Source organism: Neomonachus schauinslandi, chromosome 12, assembly GCF_002201575.2.
Source record: "Neomonachus schauinslandi chromosome 12, ASM220157v2, whole genome shotgun sequence".
Classification (NCBI taxonomy): Eukaryota; Metazoa; Chordata; class Mammalia; order Carnivora; family Phocidae; genus Neomonachus; species Neomonachus schauinslandi.
In genome coordinates this window covers 86,461,414-86,480,820 of record NC_058414.1, presented here as the reverse complement: position 1 = coordinate 86,480,820, position 19,407 = coordinate 86,461,414, and the positions used below count along the sequence as shown (strand labels likewise).

Genomic DNA, 19,407 nt, shown 5'->3' with positions numbered 1-19,407 from the left:
TCTAGGATCAGAGACACTGACCTGGGGTCCTCAGCATGGGGCTGGTAGCTAAAGCTGGCATAATGAAAGAGAGCTCTGGAACAGGAGAGCTGAAGTAGGAGGGGAAAGAGGACGATGACAACAGCAACAAGGACTGTAACAAAGACCACTATGCCAAACACAGCCACACTGATTCTATGCCAGGCATTGTGGGAAGTGCTTTACTTCAATTATCTCATTTAAACCTTTGGACAACCCTATGAGGAAGGGACTGCTTTTATCCTCATTTTATAGACAATGAAACTACAACGCAGATAAGGTTCAAAGAAAGGCCTCAATTTTAGAGGATGTTCCTTTTAAGGGGTATTAGAAAAAAAGGAAGTCATTTTTAAAAAGAGGCCAGGGGTGCCTGGGTGGCTCAGTTGCTTAAGCCTTCAACTCTGGATTTCAGCTCCGGTCATGATCTCAGGGTCGTGAGATGGAGACCCGGGTTGGGCTCCTCGCTTAGCAGGAAGTCTGCTTCAGATCCTCTCCCCCTCCCCCTCCCCCTCCCCCTCCCCCTCCGCATGCGGAAAGGAAAGGAAAGGAAAGGAAAGGAAAGGAAAGGAAAGGAAAGGAAAGGAAAGGAAAGGAAAGGAAAGGAAAGGAAAGGAAAGGAAAGGAAAGGAAAGGAAAGGAAAGGAAAGGAAAGGAAAGGAAAGGAAAGGAAAGGAAAGGAAAGGAAAGGAAAGGAAAGGAAAGGAGGGGGAAGGAGAGGGAGGGGGGAAGGAAGGAAGGGAGGGAGGGAGGGAGGGAGGAAAAAAAAGAGGCCAAAGAGATATCAGTACTGTACAATGCCAAGGAAACCAAGGCTGGAAAAAGTGTCAATAGAACTGTCTATACGGACTCTACCTTCTCACCGTAAACTAGTTTTTACCCCTGGTAAATAAAACAAGAACACAGAAGTGTCAAGTTGAAGAAAGTGTTTGTTCTTTAAACATACATCCAATTACCTGGCAGGTTTTGGAAACAGCCCTCTTATAAGTAAAATGTTACTTATTTCCCAGATCCTCTACTAACTTCCCACTTGCAGCTACACCTGTCTGTCTCGTCCTCAAGAAACGTACGAAGAAAATGTGAAGGAAGCATTACAAGGGGACAAGGAGTATCTACGGTATAAAGCTGTATCATCAAGCTGTGAAAAATGTTCAATATTTAAGGTGAGATACAACTATCTGAATCTAAATTTAACATCCAGGGAACCTTGAATTAGTCATTTGGCTGGAAAACTCATGTTTGCAGCCAAGGAGCTGCCTTACTTGGTCACGAAGCAGAGACACACACGAGGTAGAAAATCAGTTCCGTTCCGTTCTACTACTTCCTATCTGCAGTCTCAGCAGAGACTTTAATATCAGGATTCTGCATTTTCCCACTGACAGACAAAGGCAAAAACCACAGACTATTTATTTCCCTACCACTAAGAGATAAGAAAACACTGACCTCCGAGCTTGGGTCTTATGTGAAAAATTAAAGGAAACTGATCATCAATTATTTCGTATCAAGATGGTCTTCGTTTTACATGTCTCCACCTCACATACACGGTTTCCTAATAAGCTTGGCTGAGCGAGTATTTTCCATTTCAAACAGGACAGAGATCCCATTTAATCTTCAGGGTTATCTAATACCTACTCTTAAAGAGGTAGAGATAAGTTTTGCCACTTATTAATAACAATCTTCATGTAAAAAGAAGTTACTATTTGAGGAATGCTGACTAATTCTCCATCTGCACGATGAAAAGAACAGGAAAAAACTATTAGCAACGTAGAAAGAAACAGAGCAAAAATAAAAAGCACACTGTAGTGGGCCCTGGCGCTGGGAGCTTTCGTCCTGTGTCGCTTCCCCACTTCTAAGTCAGCCTCTCATGCTCAGTGCCTGAATTCCCGGTAGATGACCCCAGTGAATTAATTCTAACGTATGTCAAACTAGCAACTAAAATTAGAAAACAGACCCAGGGGCGCCTGGGTGGCTCAGTCATTAAGCATCTGCCTTCAGCTCAGGTCATGATCCCAGGGTCCCGGGATCAAGTCCCACATCGGGCTCCCTGCTCGGCAGGAAGCCTGCTTCTCCCTCTCCCACTCCCCCTGCTTGTGTTCCTGCTCTCGCTATCTCTCTCTCTGTCAAATAAATAAAATCTTTGGAAAAAAAGAAAACAGACCCAGGCCTTCTTCCTTTTAATTAAAGTATTAGCATCATTCTTTGAAAAGCCTTTCCCAGGATAACCTCCTCAATAGAAGGTGCTGGGAATACTGGAAGCCACATGGAGAAGAGTGAAGCTAGATCATGATCTCACACCATACACCGAAGTCAACTCTAAGTGGGGTAAAGACTCGACTGCAGACCTGAAACCACAAAACTCTGAGAAGAAAATATAGGTAAGCTCCTTGACATCAGCCTTGGCAATGATTTTTTGGATTTGACACCAAAAGCAAATACAGAAAAAGTAAAACAAACAATTGGGACTACATCAAATTAAAAAGCTTCAGCATAGCAAAGGAAACCACCAAAAAAATGAGAAGCAACCCACAGAACAGAACAAAATATTTGCAAATGACAGGGGCGCCTGGGTGGCTCAGTCAGCTATGCGTCTGCCTTTGGCTCAGATCATGATCTCGTGGTCCTGGGCTCGGGCCCCAAGTTGGGAACCCCCACTCAGCAGGGAGTCTGCTTCGTCCTCTGCCCGCTCATGCACGCAGGCACGCTCTCGTTCTCTCTCAAATGAATAAAATCTTTAAAAAATATATTTGCAAATGATATATCTGATAAAGAATTAATATGTAAACTATATAAAGAATTCATACAACTCAGGAACAACACCAAAAAGGCACATACAAACAATCCAATTTAAAAACAGGCAGAGAACTAAATAAGACATTTTTCCAAAGAAGATACACAAATAACCAAAAGGTACACAAAATGGTGCTTAGCATCACTCATCATCAGGGAAATGCAAATCAAAACCAAAATGAGATACCACCTCACACCTGGTAGAATGCCAATCATCAAACAACAACAGAAAAACAAATATTGGCAAGGACAAGGAGAAAAGGGAATCCTTGTGCCCTGTTGGTTGGCAATATTAACTGGTGGAGCCCCTATGAAAAATAGTATGGGGGGTTCCTCAACAAATTAAAAATGCAACTACCATATGATCCAGCAACCCCACATCTGGGTATATATCCCAAAGGAAATGAAAACAGGATCTCAAAAAGACGTTTGAGCTCTCATGTTTGTTGCAGCATTGCTCACAACAGCTAAAATGGGAAAACAACTTAAGTGTCCATCAATGAAAAAATGGATAAAAAAGATGGGGTATGCATGTGTGTGTATATGAATGCGTATACATACACATATGTATATGTACGTACACTGAAATATGACTTAGCCATGAGAAAGAGGGACATCCTGTCATTTGTGACAACACGGATGAAACTTGAGGGTATCAGGATAAGGGAAGTAAGTTCAGCAAATACTGTATGTTCTCACATTCAAGGAATCTAAAAAAGCCAAACTCAAAGAAACAGACTAGAATGATGGTTGCCAGGGGCTGGGGGTGGAGAAAGTGGGGAGTTGGTCAAACGGTACAAACTTGCAGCTGTAAGATGAGTGAATTCTGGGTAGCCAATGTACAGCATGGTGAGTATAGTTAATATCATATTATAGACTTGAAAGTTGCTAAGAGTAGATCTTAAGTTCTCACCACAAAAAAGAAATGGTAATTAATTGATGTGATGCAGTTGTTAGCTAATGCTATGGCGGTAATCATTTTTGAAATATATAAGGATGTCCTATCAACATGTTCTACCCCTTAAATTTATGCAATGTTGTACGTCAATTATACCTCACTGAAACTAGGGGGAAAACGCCTCTCCCCCATTCCAAAATAGTATTTCATCATTAGTGGAACATGAGAAAAATTATCCATAAATCCCTTTCTCAGAGATAACCAAAGATGTTAGGTGTGTATTTTTAGTACAAGAATGTGCCAGGTCCCTAGGGGAACTGCTTGGGTATCTAAGTCATCAGTTTAATTCTCAGGTGAGCTAATTAAGATCCATTTACTCTGTGGTTGCTGATCACATTTCTTTTTTTTTTTTTTAATATTTTATTTATTCATATATCAGAGAGAAAGAAAGAGAGAGAGCACAAGCAGGGGGAGCAGCAGAGGGAGAGGGAGAAGCAGGCTCTCGGCTGAGCAGGGAGCCCAATGTGGGACTCGATCCCGGGACCGTGGGATCATGACCTGAGCTGAAAGCAGATGCTTAACCGGCTGAGCCACCCAGGCATCCCGCTGATCACACTTCTTAACGTGTCTGAGAGGCCTGTCATTGATCACAATGGGGGGTTTGGGTGGGAGAACGAATACGTCAGTACAAATAATGCCTTTCTCTGGTGGAGAAACAAAATCAGGCCCAGGAAAAGGAATTAGGAGCGTCATCTTTATAGAAGACAGAAGGCAAACTTATATGATGGAAAGAGACTACTTCCACTCTTAATTCCACCACCACCAAGCTTTGTGAACTGTCAAATTATTTCGGCTTTCACATTTCCCTGAGTACATCTGGGATTAAGAATAAATGCCCCTACCTGTGATGAGGAAAACAGTGAGGCTCACTCAGGTGAGATACCAGATGACCGCTCTGCAAAGCATAAATACTACAAAAGTAGAAAACTCTGCGATGTCTGTGATGATACAAAGAGTGTGTCAAACTTTGACATGCATGAGAATTACCTAAGGCATAGACCCCTGCAGGCACTGCACCCAGAGATTCTAATTTAATCACTCCTCCATTTCTAACTTCCAAATAGCATTGGTGCTGCTGATCTTTAGACCCCACTCCTGTAAGCGGTGCAGAGATTTTTTTAAAAATTCACTTCCTCTTATTAAAAAATTATCTTTTTAGCATCTTTTTCTTATTCATTCATTAAACTTCTTGGGCATTTAATACGTGCCCAGCCCTAGATCAGGTTGCAAAAACACAGTTAAACCCCCTCTTGCAAACTCATAGTCCTGTCTGATCATAGACCATAATAATGAAATGGGCCAGGAGTTAGACAAGGCCCTAAGGTATGAAATACAGCCTAAGATACACATGACGATGCTTTAATCCCATCTGATATGACCCTAAACATCAGCAAGGGAAGACTGTCACTTGACACAAGTGTTTTGTGTTTTTGCAATGGAAGACCTAATGTCAGTTTGAATATGGAATACCTTTCGTCTAACACCAACAAGTGCACAGAAAATAAGACCTAAGGCAGCTACCACTATTTGCCAAATAGAGAAGGGGGCCCCGATGTAGCATGAAGGCTCACACCTAATTGTTATCAATACACCATGAAATAGATTTTAATCTGCCATTCCTTTAACTCATATGATCTCTAACTCGAACCTGCAATAGCATGCAAAACAAGAGAATTCAAAAGCAGGTTTTGTTGGGTTTTTTTTTTTTCACCCTGACAAATGTAAATAAAGATTTAAGCAATCTAATATTAAGACCTGTCCCATTTAGCCAAACACCCTTTCTCTGAAGACTATAACTCAAGAACAATACACAGTCACAAAGACAGCTGTCCAATTTCATGCTTACAAAAGAGTAAAGAACATTACTGACATTACTAATTCACCTGATATGTTATGAAGCTATTACCAATTTATTTATTAAGCCTTACTAGAACATACATAGATTTGGAACCAGTACTACCTTCCATGGTAATAAATTTTATGTTTTAGTTAACAATTGGTATATTAAGTCCCACATGTAAAGAATTAACTCCTTTCATTTGTTCTAAAAATATTGCAAAAAAGCTGCAGGGGATATGTTCTAGTTGAAGAACAGTGGAATTTCTTCTGTAAGTCGTTGGTTCATCCTATTCACACCCTTCAGTATTTAACAGCTGAGTATATTTAAAGCATGTTCTCACTGCTATGTGTAATCAAAAGTAGAGATTTAATCAAATGATATCATAATCACTGAAGTTAAATTTACTTGCTTCCCGCTTGCTTTGATTCGAATTAACTACTCATCTAAATTACATCAAGGCCCTCCCTGATTCCAAGCATGTCCAGGCGCTACATGCAGTGCTTGGGAATGGCTACAAGAAGCCACGAGGACAAATGCTTGACCTTGCTTCAAAGCTGCTCTTAAATGACGTTTCTGTCCAATAAAATGACCAACCGCACAAAATCCTACATTTCAGAGACTTAGGAGAAGAGTAACTAATAGAAAAAGGAAAAAATGAAAGGAAATGCTACTTATTTGAAAAAGACTCATATGCCTGACTCTAGCCACAGGTCTAAAAAAAAACCCATGAGAAGTGTTTCATTTATTTGTCTTTTCACAGACAAATTTGTACTACAAAACTAATCTTGGGGACTAAGCCTTTAGACTTCCTCATAGACAGAACCACTTTCTAAGAATACCCTATTATATCAGTATGCCCTCATTCCAAGTTCTGGACTCAGAGTTTCAAAAATATTCTTAAAAGTGGTTTTTTTTTTTTTTGACTTTTAAAGCAGTAATTCAATCATTTCTACAAACCTACCAGCCAAAAAAAAAAAGTTTTAGGAAATGAGGCAAATACCAACCTTGAAAAAAAAACCCATGACTATAAAGTAAATGATTCAGCGTTAGAATTATTCAGCAAGCATTCAGCTAACACTGACAATCAATTACATGGCAGATACATAGGAGGCAGAAATGAAAGGGGCATACAGCCCATTATAATACAGTTCAGTAAGTGTTACATCTGTTTAAAAGTGGTGTGTCCACTCCTTCAGATTCCAGATGTATCAAAGACATAAATATTAAAAATGGAACTATATAAATACAAGAAAAAAGTTGAGAAATTTTATTTATAGTCTAAGAGTAAGGAAGACCTAAGTTTGACACAAAACTCAGAAGCTATGAAAGAAAGCTTGATAACCAGCCTCATAAAAACAAAAACTGTAATATATAATAATAATGCCTACATGGCCAGACATCTTAACAAAGTCTCCCATCCAAGTACTAAGCAAGCCCAACCCTGCTTACTAGCTTCTAGGATCAGATGAGATCGAGCGCCTTCGGGGTGGTATGACCGTAGACCATAAACAAAGTCAAAAGAGAAAAAGTGAGGGGAAATTATAAAATAAATCCCAAAGAACTAATTTTCTTAATAGATAAAGAGTTCCTACAAATCAATAAAAAAAAAAAAAACCATACCAGAAAAGTAGATAGTTAACTGAAAAGGAAATAAACATTATCTGAACCCTGTATTATTGAAAATTTCAAATTTTAAAAAGGAAAAAGAACAGCATAATAAACTAATATACTTATTGAAAAGTTCTTTGATTAATGCCTTTCTTCCTCTCTGGACTTTAAACTCTCTAAGGACAGGGACTATGCCTTATTTCTTTGGCGTTTCAGCCCAGTGTCTGGTCCATGGTAGATATTCAACATATCTGGGAATTCATTCTTTCACTCAACAAATATTGGGTCAGGTGGGTACTGTGCTACATTCTGGAGATAGGGTGCTGAGCAAGCCAAACTCATTCACTTTCAAGGCTTCCATTCTAAAAGCAGTTAGAAGATAACCAAACACACACATATATCATAGAAAGTAATCTAATGGTCAAGATCCTGTTGGTCTCCAAACAGGTATTAATTACATTTTTCCACACTGTTACCCCCATTAGGCATTTTCATTTTCAATGATTTCTTCTATTAAAATAACTTTGGTATTTGAATTCTTAAATAATGAATTTATTTTTCACTAGACCTTAATAACAGTTACAAAATAGAAAGGGAGGAAAAATCTACATTATCCAAACACAACTACTTTTGGCATTAAAGCATATTTCTTTCTTGTGTTTTCCACAAATCTTTAATATCCCAGTGGGCAAAGAACATGTAATGTTCTCTGCCTTTTAGATCAGACACTTAATCTTCCGTCATTCCTAACCAAGATGAAGAAACATGGCAAAATGATCTCTTTCCAAAAGAAAAAAGGGTTTCCATAGCAGCCATGGTTTCAACTCATTCAATCCCTTCTGCCCTTTTCAAGACCAGCATTTTTACCAAAGCTGAGCAGCCCTCCAGCACCTCCCCCTTGCAATGATTTGCTGCCTCTACATTTAAAGGGGCCCATTTTCAAATAGATGGAAGAGGTGCCTCCCACCTGCCAATCACTGTCTTTTCTCATGTCTTTCTCTCCTCCATATTCTTGATACTGCACCTGGAGAGGATTTTATTTCTCTTACCTCTTCCTCATGCTTTTCCTATTTGTTAATTATTAAAGAACTTCTTCCAGCTTCTTGGAACAAAAATTGCTATGAAGTGCTCATGAGCTAGATTTTGGGAAAGAAGCAGTCATTAGGCAGCAGGAGATGAAGAAATTGGTAAAGAGCTGCCCAGACTGCAGACCACATGAGCCATCTGAAACTGAAAACACTGCCTGTCTTCCTGAGGAAATTATGGGTAGCAGGAGGTTCTGGGAGATTAGTAAAGCACATGTTGCTCTCAAGTTTATCCTGAGTTGGCAACAGTATTTGAATATTTTTCTTTAATAGTAAGCAGAGGTTTATAGACACTTCATAGATTATGAATGAAAAGAAAGACTATTTCTCCTATAGACAACAGATAGTTGGGAGCCGGGGGAGTGGGGGGGGGCGATGTCAAAATAAGTGGGTCACCAAAGTGATTTTTAAAAACTGGGTGTGAGAGTATTCTGGCTCTGCAGGAAGTGAAGCATGACAATTTACTAGCCTGGTTCCTTCTTTTCTAGCAAAATAGCACACCACATTAATTCTCTTTACATAAGGACAAATGAAAACAGGCTTGCAATGCATCACAACCAGAATATATTTAATAAGATGATGTTGAACAATGAAACTTTTAAGGAAAGTTACAGTACTGGTATCTTGCCTCAGAGTAGCATTTACATGCTAATGATTTAGAAGAGGTTATTTCACTGGGGCGTGAGGGAAAGAATGTGCATATTGGGGAAAAAAAGGATTTATAGTTCTTTTTGCCTACACTCCAACTTTAAGAAAAACAGATTCTTGTATTGCAGCATAAGATTCCTTGAGTGGTAAATAATATGAAGTATTATGACTTGACTTCTTTCTAAAATAAATGCCACTAACACATCCCAGTACAGTTTGATGAACACAAAATACCATGCAAGCTTCAAGGGATAATCTGACAATATCCCTTCTAAAATTTTCAGCCTCTAGAAGCAACAATGCCAATCACTTTTGAATGACATTTCCAAGGTCATTAATTTGTGAGTTTTAAGGCATTTGAAAGCACAGTGCCACCACAGACTAGCTCAAAATTATCAGTCATTTGGAATCACAGCCCAAGACTTTAATCTTTGATCTTCAAGAAGAGTGGTTCACCCCAAATATTTGCTTTCTCTGGACTACTTTATCTGTTAATAGTTTGGGCCCAATTTTTCAGATTTGTACATTTTATAAAATGGGATGTTATACACATGAAACCAAGAGAAGCAGCATGTTCACTTGCCAGTGTCCAATATATCCTTCCTACAAAAGCTCTAAATACTGACAACAACAAAAAAAACTTAAAGAGTGGGGGAAAAACCCTTCTGCTAACTCATTCCTCACAGAGAAACATTTATTATTTCCTGGGGCAGTATGCTGAATTTCTGCTTCTACAGCTGTAATTTCCAGTTGTGAATTCTGGAAGGGGCTTAGGGAACAGAAGAGGAAGGAGTCAAAATCCTATGAAAGACACATTGCTTTTAAGGGTACTGTAATGAGATTTGCAGAAAAGTTATTGATCCGTGCCCTTTAGTTTTATTTCCAATATACACTATAGTCATGTTATTTCCCTATGAAAGTTCAGTGTATTCACCTAGGGACTTGCAGCACAGGGCAAATAGCAAGCCAGAATTCTGGAGTGTTCATTAGTAAGGAGGCAAAAGGTCTTCACGGAAATCCAGGCACCAGGCAAAGAAAGAAGAAAAGCAAAGTTCAATTTAGAACCATTCCCCAGCCTCTCTGGATCACAATGTGAGTGATCAAAGAACATGGAAGTTCAGGAAGGAAGCAAGAATAAATAAACATGTGTGTTCATATATACGTAGGCATGTAATAGTTCTTACTGGCGCTACTCTACTAAACTCTAATCATGACCTCACCTGGTGCAAGCAATCCTCTAAGATAGGATTATTTTCTTCAGATTATAGAGCTGGCATTCAAAATCAGGTCTGCTTGACTCCAAAACCCATCAAAACATGTGCTTTGAAATGATCTATGGCAGGAGATGGGTGGAAGATGGTTTCTTCACCAACTGCATTTTTTTTTAAACACTATTTGTTTGAGAGAAAGAGAGAGACCTAGAGAGAGTGAGGGGAAGGGCAGAGGGAGAGACCCCTCAGGCAGACTCCCCGTTGAGTGCAGAGGCCGACACAGGTCTCGATTCCATCACCCATGAAATCACGACCTGAGTCAAAACCAAGAGCCAGACACTCAACCGACTGAGCCACCCAGGCACCCCATACCAACTGCACTTTTGAATGAAGTTTTCAAGGGAATTAATTTTTGAAGAGTTTTAAAGTATAATCAAAATCAATGTTATTTAGATATATCAAAGAATATAGAAAATACAAATAGAACACATTAATTTTTCCAAAGTATATAAAGTCTGAGGAATTCTAAGTAAGCTATTCTTTCTCCTTAAATTTGTTATTTGCTTTAAAAAAAAAAAAAAAAAAAACTTTTAAGTCCTACGTACAAACAGTAGAATTCCCTTAGCAACAGGTCCACAGTATTATGATCCCTTCTACACACTGTCTGGCATCTCCCAGGAACTTACATTATTTGAGCAACTGAGAAGACCTGCTCCACTTTGCCCTCTGTTCTCACATGAAATTGCAGTTTCCACTGGTTTCTTTCCCCCCACGCCACTGTGACAATCCCTGGTAAACATGGAGGGTTGGGCGGGGGGGAACAGCAGAGAAGGGGGTGGGGAGAGAACAGAGACCTGTGTAGAGTATATCTTGGATTTTCCAGAAAAGCCTCAATTTCAAGTATCTTATCCCATGGTCAAGTGATATTAGTCTATTATGCCCGGAACTCTGGTTTGGCAGACATGATCTCTCAGTGTATGAGTCAAGACAGAGTTAGAACTGTAGTACAATTTCAGTTTCCCCTTATAAAACAAGAATTATGAAATCCAAATCCTATTAGCTATTTTAAATAGATATAGGAATTCCTGAAACCTATTTGCCTTATTGGCAAATATCACCACACATTAAAGAAGAAAGCATAGGACAGAGAAAAGACCATAGGGATGCATTCAACTCCAAGGCCAGCCACTTTTTCTGTGACCTTGAACTAATTACTAGTTTCTGAGCCCCAGTTTCCCTAATTGTAAAATGTAGATACTAATAAGTAGCTCATAAAGTGGTGGTGAGAGTTAAATGAGATACTATACATAAATGCCTTGAATATGCTTAGTACTTAATATTCAATAACTACATTTTTTTATTTGAGTATGAACAATATGCTTGAAAACTTCTCAACTATATCAAAAACCAGCTGAATTATGCCTATTCAGCTATTTTCAGCAATCTGAGTTCATATGGGCTCTAGTAGCCCAAGTTCAAGAAATAACATCAACAGAAGTTGTTCACCTATCCCCCATCCTAGAAAACGTAGAATTCTCAAAACAACAAACTGCATGCCCATTTACCTTGGTTGGTTCTCCACAGTGAGGTTCTCTCCCCTCTGATAGCCACTGTCTGCCACCTGGGTTGTAGACCTCTTCACAATTTGCTGTAGCTCCTGCTCCAAGCGTTCTTTGATCGCCTTAACGGTCTCTGGAATCTTCTTCAGTTTGGCCAGTCCCTTGATGAGGATGCCCATAAAAAGGGTGCTGTTCTCCTCTGGATCCGATTCCAAATCCTCCTTGATATCCTGCAGGTTAATCTCCCTTACTGTAAAAAAAGAAAAGAAAAAGGTTCCATTACAAGATTCAAAAACAGAATGGGTTGAATAAATGGGATCAAAGCTTTGATAACTCCCTTAAAGGAATTAGAGAAGATTTTTCAATTAAATTTGATTAAATTATATTTACATAGTGACGAAGAATCACAAAGTAACACTTATATTCCTCAAATCATATCCATCAGTTAAAATAAGAGGTGGAAGCCATTAAAAACAAGCAAATCACAGAAAGTTTTCCACAGACAGCCACTTCTACAATGAGCCAGTCAGTTCATGACATTTATTAAGCATTCGCTGTTGATAAAATGCCATACTTGGGTGCTGCAGGAGAATTCTAAAGAGCCAGACCACAGTCACAAAACTCTTATTTAATAGTTAGAAAAGATAAGTAACTTGATAAAAAGAGATAAGTTAAACAAGGTAAATTAGTTAAAACAAACAACAAGCAATGAAGAAAAATGAAGAACAGCATGTGCAACGTGAGACAAGACTGAGGAAAAGAGTAATGAAGACTTTTCATAAATACAAAAGAACCACCTTCTACTTTTCTTTAAACACAGGTCTACCATAACACACTCTCCTGAAAATAGGTCTTGCTAATCCATGTTAGTTTTCTGAGAAGTAATTTTATATGTCAAAAGTCTCTGTACATCTATAGCCTACAGCTTTCATCACAAGCACCTGATTTTGGAAGAAGACAGCCTAGCACAGTGGTTCTTATCTCCCACTGAGGAGCTGGGGAAAGGCAGGGATGAGGATCTGAGACCTCTGTTATCTACTGAAAACCATAGGCCTTCCCTTCAAACTAATGCACATACACACAAATACGTGCCCCAAAATACCCAAAAATAACTATCTCATTTTAAAAATGGTTGGCTTAAGATAGAATAAAGCAAAAGTGAGTAAAAGCCAGAAGAATGATCAAATTCCTAGGATCTTCTTTGCAACATGGAAGACATTTGATGACGTGGTATTCCATTTAAAAAAGTTTAATACTAGTAAAGTGAGAGTAGAACCAAGGTGGCTTAAGCCTCTGAAGATGACAATTTTGATGGCAAAAAAAAAAAATCATGCCACTGAATTGTATAATTAAAATGGTTAAAATGGTAAATTTTTCATTATGTATATTTTATCATAATAAAAAATGTTAAAATAATAAAAAAAATCAAAAACAAAAGGCACTGATATTTCCAAATGTGACATTCCAAGAATAGACATTTTAATTACTGGTTTTATTTTATTCATTAAGAACTAGACCCCTCAGGCCATAGAATTCCTCCATCCGGCAAAACAAATCCCAAATCCCAGCAACAAGAAGAGAGAAATACTTAGCAGCCAAGGAGCCATCTAAATTCAGCATGTTAGGGGGTGGGGGGTGGGGGGGGGGGAGAAGCAATGAAGCACAACTATAAGCAGAGCTTCAGGCAGGGAAAAAAGTAATAGAAATTTAACTGAGAGAAAATGATCTTCACAAAAGAGCACATATGAGTCACAAACAGACACAAGCAAAGGGCCACCTGTGTGTCGCAAGCATCTACCGCAAGAGTGACTGGTGAGGAGATAAACATAGTTAAATCCATGAGCCCCTAGATGGTGTGGCATATAGCTACTTATATTTGCACTAATATGATAGAGAGCCTATTAAAAAATGACAAATAAGCAAGGTATGAATGATAAAATGCCACAGCCCCAAATGGCACATTTGTTTAGAACCTTATCTGTTTGTCTCCTGAAATCTCCTAGAGCATAAACACTGAACAGATCCAATATTAATTAATTTATATTATCTATTTCACTTACATCAGCTGAAAATTAAAAGGCAATTTAAAAGGATAATATAATCAACCATGAAGACTAGTCCAATAATTTCAAAAACCTGTAAGGTCAGATAGAATTATTGGTGCTTTATGGAAAAAGTCTTGTACAAAAATAATGTAGCTGAAATTCAGTAAGGGCCTCACACCACAATTAGAACAAAATGTACATACTTCCAAACAACTAAACACCAAATCATTCCCTTGTATCTATAATGATATAGTACTCACCGTGCAGGTTTTAGAACACTTTATAATTAGAAATACTGTACTCTCTCACCCAGTTCTCTCTTATCTTTTTGCTCTGAAGATACTTATCAAGTGAGGATTTCTTGAACCTTGTTTTGAAGACCGTCACTGGCAGGACAGTGCTAAATATTAAGATTTTCATGTTCTTCCCCATTATTACTACTAAAATCCTATTGGCCCCAATTGTTCCTTATTACATGCATAGACAGGGAAGGAAGGAGGAAGATATGGATGTGTAGGTATACATGCCTAAATGGATATAAATCATGTCTATGGTTTGAGGCTAAGCATGGATTCATGAAGGTTTAACTAAGACACTTCGGGACTCATGAAACAATTAACTAGATGGTATCTCCAGTCCCTTCAAGCTCCACAATTCCATGATTATATCAACTTAGAGTAAATCTATACATCTCTGGCTCCATGGCCTATAGCTAATTATGTGCACCTAGATTATATATAGCCCATTTAAAAAAAATAACAGATAAAGTGAAAAATCCATTTAAGCAGGTAAGTGTTCTATAAAAGAAAACTACCTTTTGTTTCCCAGTGAGTACAGGAAGCAACATAGACCAGTCCATAACTGCTTTCTTTTCTTGGTACGTTTGGTAAGAAAATATTAGTAACACACACCATGGCTATATACACACGTCATCAAATCTGCACAAGAACCCTGGTGATACACTTTAACTTTGTCATGAATAAGCTTCATTATTTAACTTAACATTTATGCATGTTAAATTGTAAGAGATAACGGTAGCATTTACCATAGAAACTCCTGGTAAATGTCATGCTTTATACTATGCACGGTAACTAAAGTCTGTAAATATGATATATCTGATTTCGACCTACATACATAACTTCATTTACATGTTGTATTCAAGAACACTATGTCTATATAACAGGAGAACTGTGTCACTATTGAACAGTATTCAATATAAAAGGAGACTTCAAAAAAAATCACCAGGCCTAATTAACCCAATAAAGTACCAAGAGAATTACATATCTACAATGCTGCCCCCACAGATGGGAATCTGGCCTCAGAAGAGTGACAATACTCTCAAATAGAAAATAAGAAAGTGACCACTTAACAATAATTCTGGTCAAAATGGCACTATAAATTCATAGTTGAGATAGTCAATCCCAAAACACAGTTATACACAAAATAGAAACTAAGAAGTTATGAAGAAATAGTCTGGTTCAAAACTGAGAGTAACACCTCTGTGGACAAGAAATAGAAAAAAAGGAGTGGAGCCAGAGGATGTGTCCAAAGACCTCTGTGTGAAGAAGCAGGCCAAGGCGGGCAAGGTCTAGCCCATGGGGTGTTACAGAGACTTCACATGCAACCACTGGCCAGATGAGCTGACAAATCCCCCACACCAAGGGCTACAAGCGCAGGACCAAATCAAGCTCTAGACCTACGTATGCTTCTGGCCTCATCAAATCCTTATCTTCCATTCATGTCTCAGTGGAGATACCTGGTCAACTATTTATCTTAAATACCATTCGTTTTACCAATGAAAAATTACCTCTAACATCTTTTATTCTAATTAACGCACCCACTGGTACAGATTGAGAGAGCAGTCTCTGATGCACTGGTTGCCCCTGGAGTATATAATCTTGATTAGGGTCTTTCAAATGTTAACTAACTACCCCTGAAGTGTGGATTCCTGATTAAGGTACTTCAAAAATGTTAACTAAGCACCCCTGAGGTGCAGATTAAATTACTTTAAAGGAAACTACAGACAATATAACACCCTACTCCTGAAAGGAGGCTGCCAAAAGCTATTGCCAACTCTGCTACTAGGGGCTATCATTTACATGAAGCTAGGGGTTTTTACAGTCTCAGCACAGGAATAGTTACAACTCGGAGGTGGACATTGAAAGCACAATGAATGTGCGCTGGTCCGCCCATAAGTGAAAGTGGGCTAAGGGGGAAATGATGGTATGTTTCGGGGAAAGGTAGAGTGGAGGGTAGACTATTAAAAAAAAAAACAGGGTAGACTATAAAAACAAAAATGACACCTGTTCAGTTTCCCTTGAGACAGCACTTAACATAAGTACATTATCTCTTGTAGAGCAAGGAGGATGCATCTTTGAAAGTCAAGAAGTAGCCACCAGTGGAGAAGTGGCTACTAACAATTTTAAGAGGGCAACAGGATAAGAGAAGACACAAGGAACAGATGAACAAATTGATAGTTTATATTAATATTCAATAATATGTGTTAGGCTTTGTAAGTTCAAGCGCCTAAAGAGATAGCACGATGTAATAAAAAGAGAAAGAAAAAAAGAGGAAGAGCTGGGCATCATAGGACTTGAGATCTGATTACCAACTCTACCACATGCTAACTGGGTAAATCTCTCTCAAGTCATTAAATCTTGCTGGGCCTCAATTTTTCCACCTGTAAAATGGAAATAAAATATTATCTACACAACTGTGCATATTAAATGAGGTAATAAGACATCAAAACACAAAAAGAAACCCCCAAGAAAATAAACAAATGTACTTTTAAAACTTCTAGCTTTAGGAACTCCTGGATTGCTAGAGACAACGGTAGTTACTTAGGTCCCCATTTCTCCTTATTTCCTCCAAAAACAAACTAGAAAAACCAGAAGAACAAACAAAACTCATACAAATCATACCCTCAGGATAACCTGGAAGACAGAAATGGCCCAAAATTCACAACAACTGTAAATAAAAATAAGAAAAAAAACACCTAATCCCAGCAATGGATCTCCCAGGCTCCTGCCTGACCCCTGCTCTGCCACAAGGCTTTGTTGCAAGCAAAAGCAGGCTGTTGAAGAACTATGAAGAGACAAGGGGGTTAGTGATGATCCTAAGATTGATCTACAACTATCTTCTAAAAAAGACTATGTCCACCCTAAGTTTCAAAATACTCAAAAAGTATCCAAGAGATGAGAGCATGGACTAAAGGGAAGAGAGTTTAAAAGCAGACAATTTGCAGGAGCAGTATTTGAGATCTCCAGCTTCTTTGGGAGAAATAAGACAAAGGGAAGAGAGAAATGCCCTTTGGCTACTGGATAGTGAAGGGAGAAAGAAGCATAAAGGGAAAATTCAGAATCCCACAAGAGAGTCAAAATTCTGAGAACAACTTTCTCCTACTGTCAAAACAATAATCCACTCAAGTATTTGGATTCTGCTATGCTGACAGAAGAGGGAGCCAATGAGCTAGGAATTCTGTAAAACACCCCAAACCCATAAAAAGAAAACAGAAAAACATGAACAAATTCGTATGAAGGTATATGGGGGGGGGGAGGGGGGCAGGGGGGAGTGTCAAAAAATCTAACACACATTAACAGAGGAAAATTCCCTGCAACAAAACTACCATGAAGCACAAGAAAATTAGCTGACAATACTCCAAATGGAAGAAATATATTCAAACAAGAACTTGGGGATACAAAGTCACCTTGAGTCAGAATCCCAAAACTAAGAACAGACATGGACAAATAAAGGAAAGGTGAGAAGAAAATGGACTAAACTGAGAAGAGATCATGGAAAAAACGGCTATCATTTCAGACAGGAAGAATAAATTATAAAATACCCAAGAGAAAACAGACTCAAATGAGTATCTTCTAAAGGGTATTAAGGAAATTCAGGGAACCACAATAGAGAATAAAAGGGATATAAAGTAAGAAGTATAAAGACCAAAGAGAAAGTAGTAGAAATGGAAGACAGGCAAAGAAAAAGTTCACATATTAGAAGAAAAACAAACAATACATTACTTAAAATTATAAAGAAAAAAAGTCTTGAATCTACAAAATGAAAGAGCCCACTGGGTATCTGGGAAAATTAGCCATCCAAAAAACAAACAAACTCCAGGGCATTTCCTACTACAACTGTTAAGTTTCTAAGTTAAAAAGTCATCAAGGTCTACAGAATCACAATTTACAAGGGCAAACAAGGCAAACTGATGCAGCCACTCTGGAAAACAGCATGGAGATTCCTCAAAAGTTAAAAATAGAAATACCCATGACCCAGCAGTTGCACTACTAGGTATTTATCCAAAGGATATAAAAATAGTGATTCAAAGGAACACATGAACCCCAATGTTTGGAACAGAGATATCCACAACTGCCAAAAAATGGAAAGAGCCCAGATGTCCATCAAGAGATGAATGGATAAGAAGATGTGATATATATACAGAATGGAATATCACTCTGCCATCAAAAAGAATGAAATCGTGCCATTTGCAATGACATGGATGGAACTAGAGGGTATTATGCTAAGCAAAATAAGTCAGAGAAAAACAAATACCATATGATTTCACTCATATGTGGGATTTAAGAAACAAAACAGATGAACATAGGAGAAAGGAAGGAAAAATAAAATAAGGCGAAATCAGAGAGAGAGGCAAACCATAAGAGACTTTTTTTTTTTTTTAAGATTTTATTTACTCATTTGAGAGAGAGCAAGCAGGCACAAGCAGGTGGAGTGGCAGAAAGAGAAGAAGAAGCAGGCTCTCCACTGAGCAGGGAGCCCGATAATGGAGCTCAATCCCAGGACCCCAGGATTATGACCTGAGCCAAAGGCAGACACTTAAGGAACTGAGCCACTCACGCACCCCAAGAGAATCTTAACTATAGGGAACAAAGTGAGGGTTGCTGGAGGGGAGGTGGGTGGGGAATGGGCTAAATGGGTGATGGGCATTAAGGAGGACTCTTGTAATGAGCATTGGGTATTATATGCAATTGATGAATCACTAAACTCCACCAAGAACCTAATAATAAACTATAAGTTAACCAACTTGAATGTAAATAAAAAAATTTTTAATTAAAAAAAATAAAAGAATTTTCATAAAACACACAAAGGAAGACAATAATGAAATAGCATTTTATAAAAAACAAAAAAAGAAAATCAGGAAGTAAAAATTGTAAACTAAGGAATTTATACCCATCTAAACTGTCCTTTAAGTACCAAGACTATAGGAAAAGAAAAGAAAAAAGAGAAAAAAAGCACCTATTAAAGGAATTCTGCACCCATGAGCCCTTTCTTAAGGAACCTTTTGATAAGCCAAGAGATGAGTGGAAAAACTTCAGCAAAAAATATTGATGATGAGCATTTAAAAAATTTAAGTGTAGATTTAAGACAAAATCACAAGTGGCAGGTATGGATGGAAGACAGCTAACACAAGAACGTTATAAAAAATAAAAAGTAAAAAACACAACTAAAAACTGGCAGAAAAGAAAGGAAAATGAAGTCATGTTGTTACTTAGGCAAAAGATGGGGATTAAAGATATCCACAAAAACAGAAATGTGAGAGTGAAAGATTAAAGCATTAAAAAGGGACTAAGAGCATTTTTCTAAGTTTTTAAATACATTAAAAAGACAATTGCTAGGGGGGAAAAAACACC

At 38.2% G+C, this 19,407-nt stretch overlaps 1 protein-coding gene across 3 annotated transcripts in view; it reads right to left on the bottom strand.

Annotated features, from left to right (window-relative positions):
- Nucleotides 1-19,407, bottom strand: part of EXOC4 (exocyst complex component 4) — a 747,671-nt gene that overhangs the window by 660,288 nt on the left and 67,976 nt on the right. For all 3 annotated transcript variants that reach the window (XM_021692997.1, XM_021692998.1, XM_021692999.2), the window contains exon 6: nt 11,718-11,961. In XM_021692997.1, the coding sequence (XP_021548672.1) occupies nt 11,718-11,961 (244 nt within the window). The remainder of the gene's footprint in view (nt 1-11,717; nt 11,962-19,407) is intronic.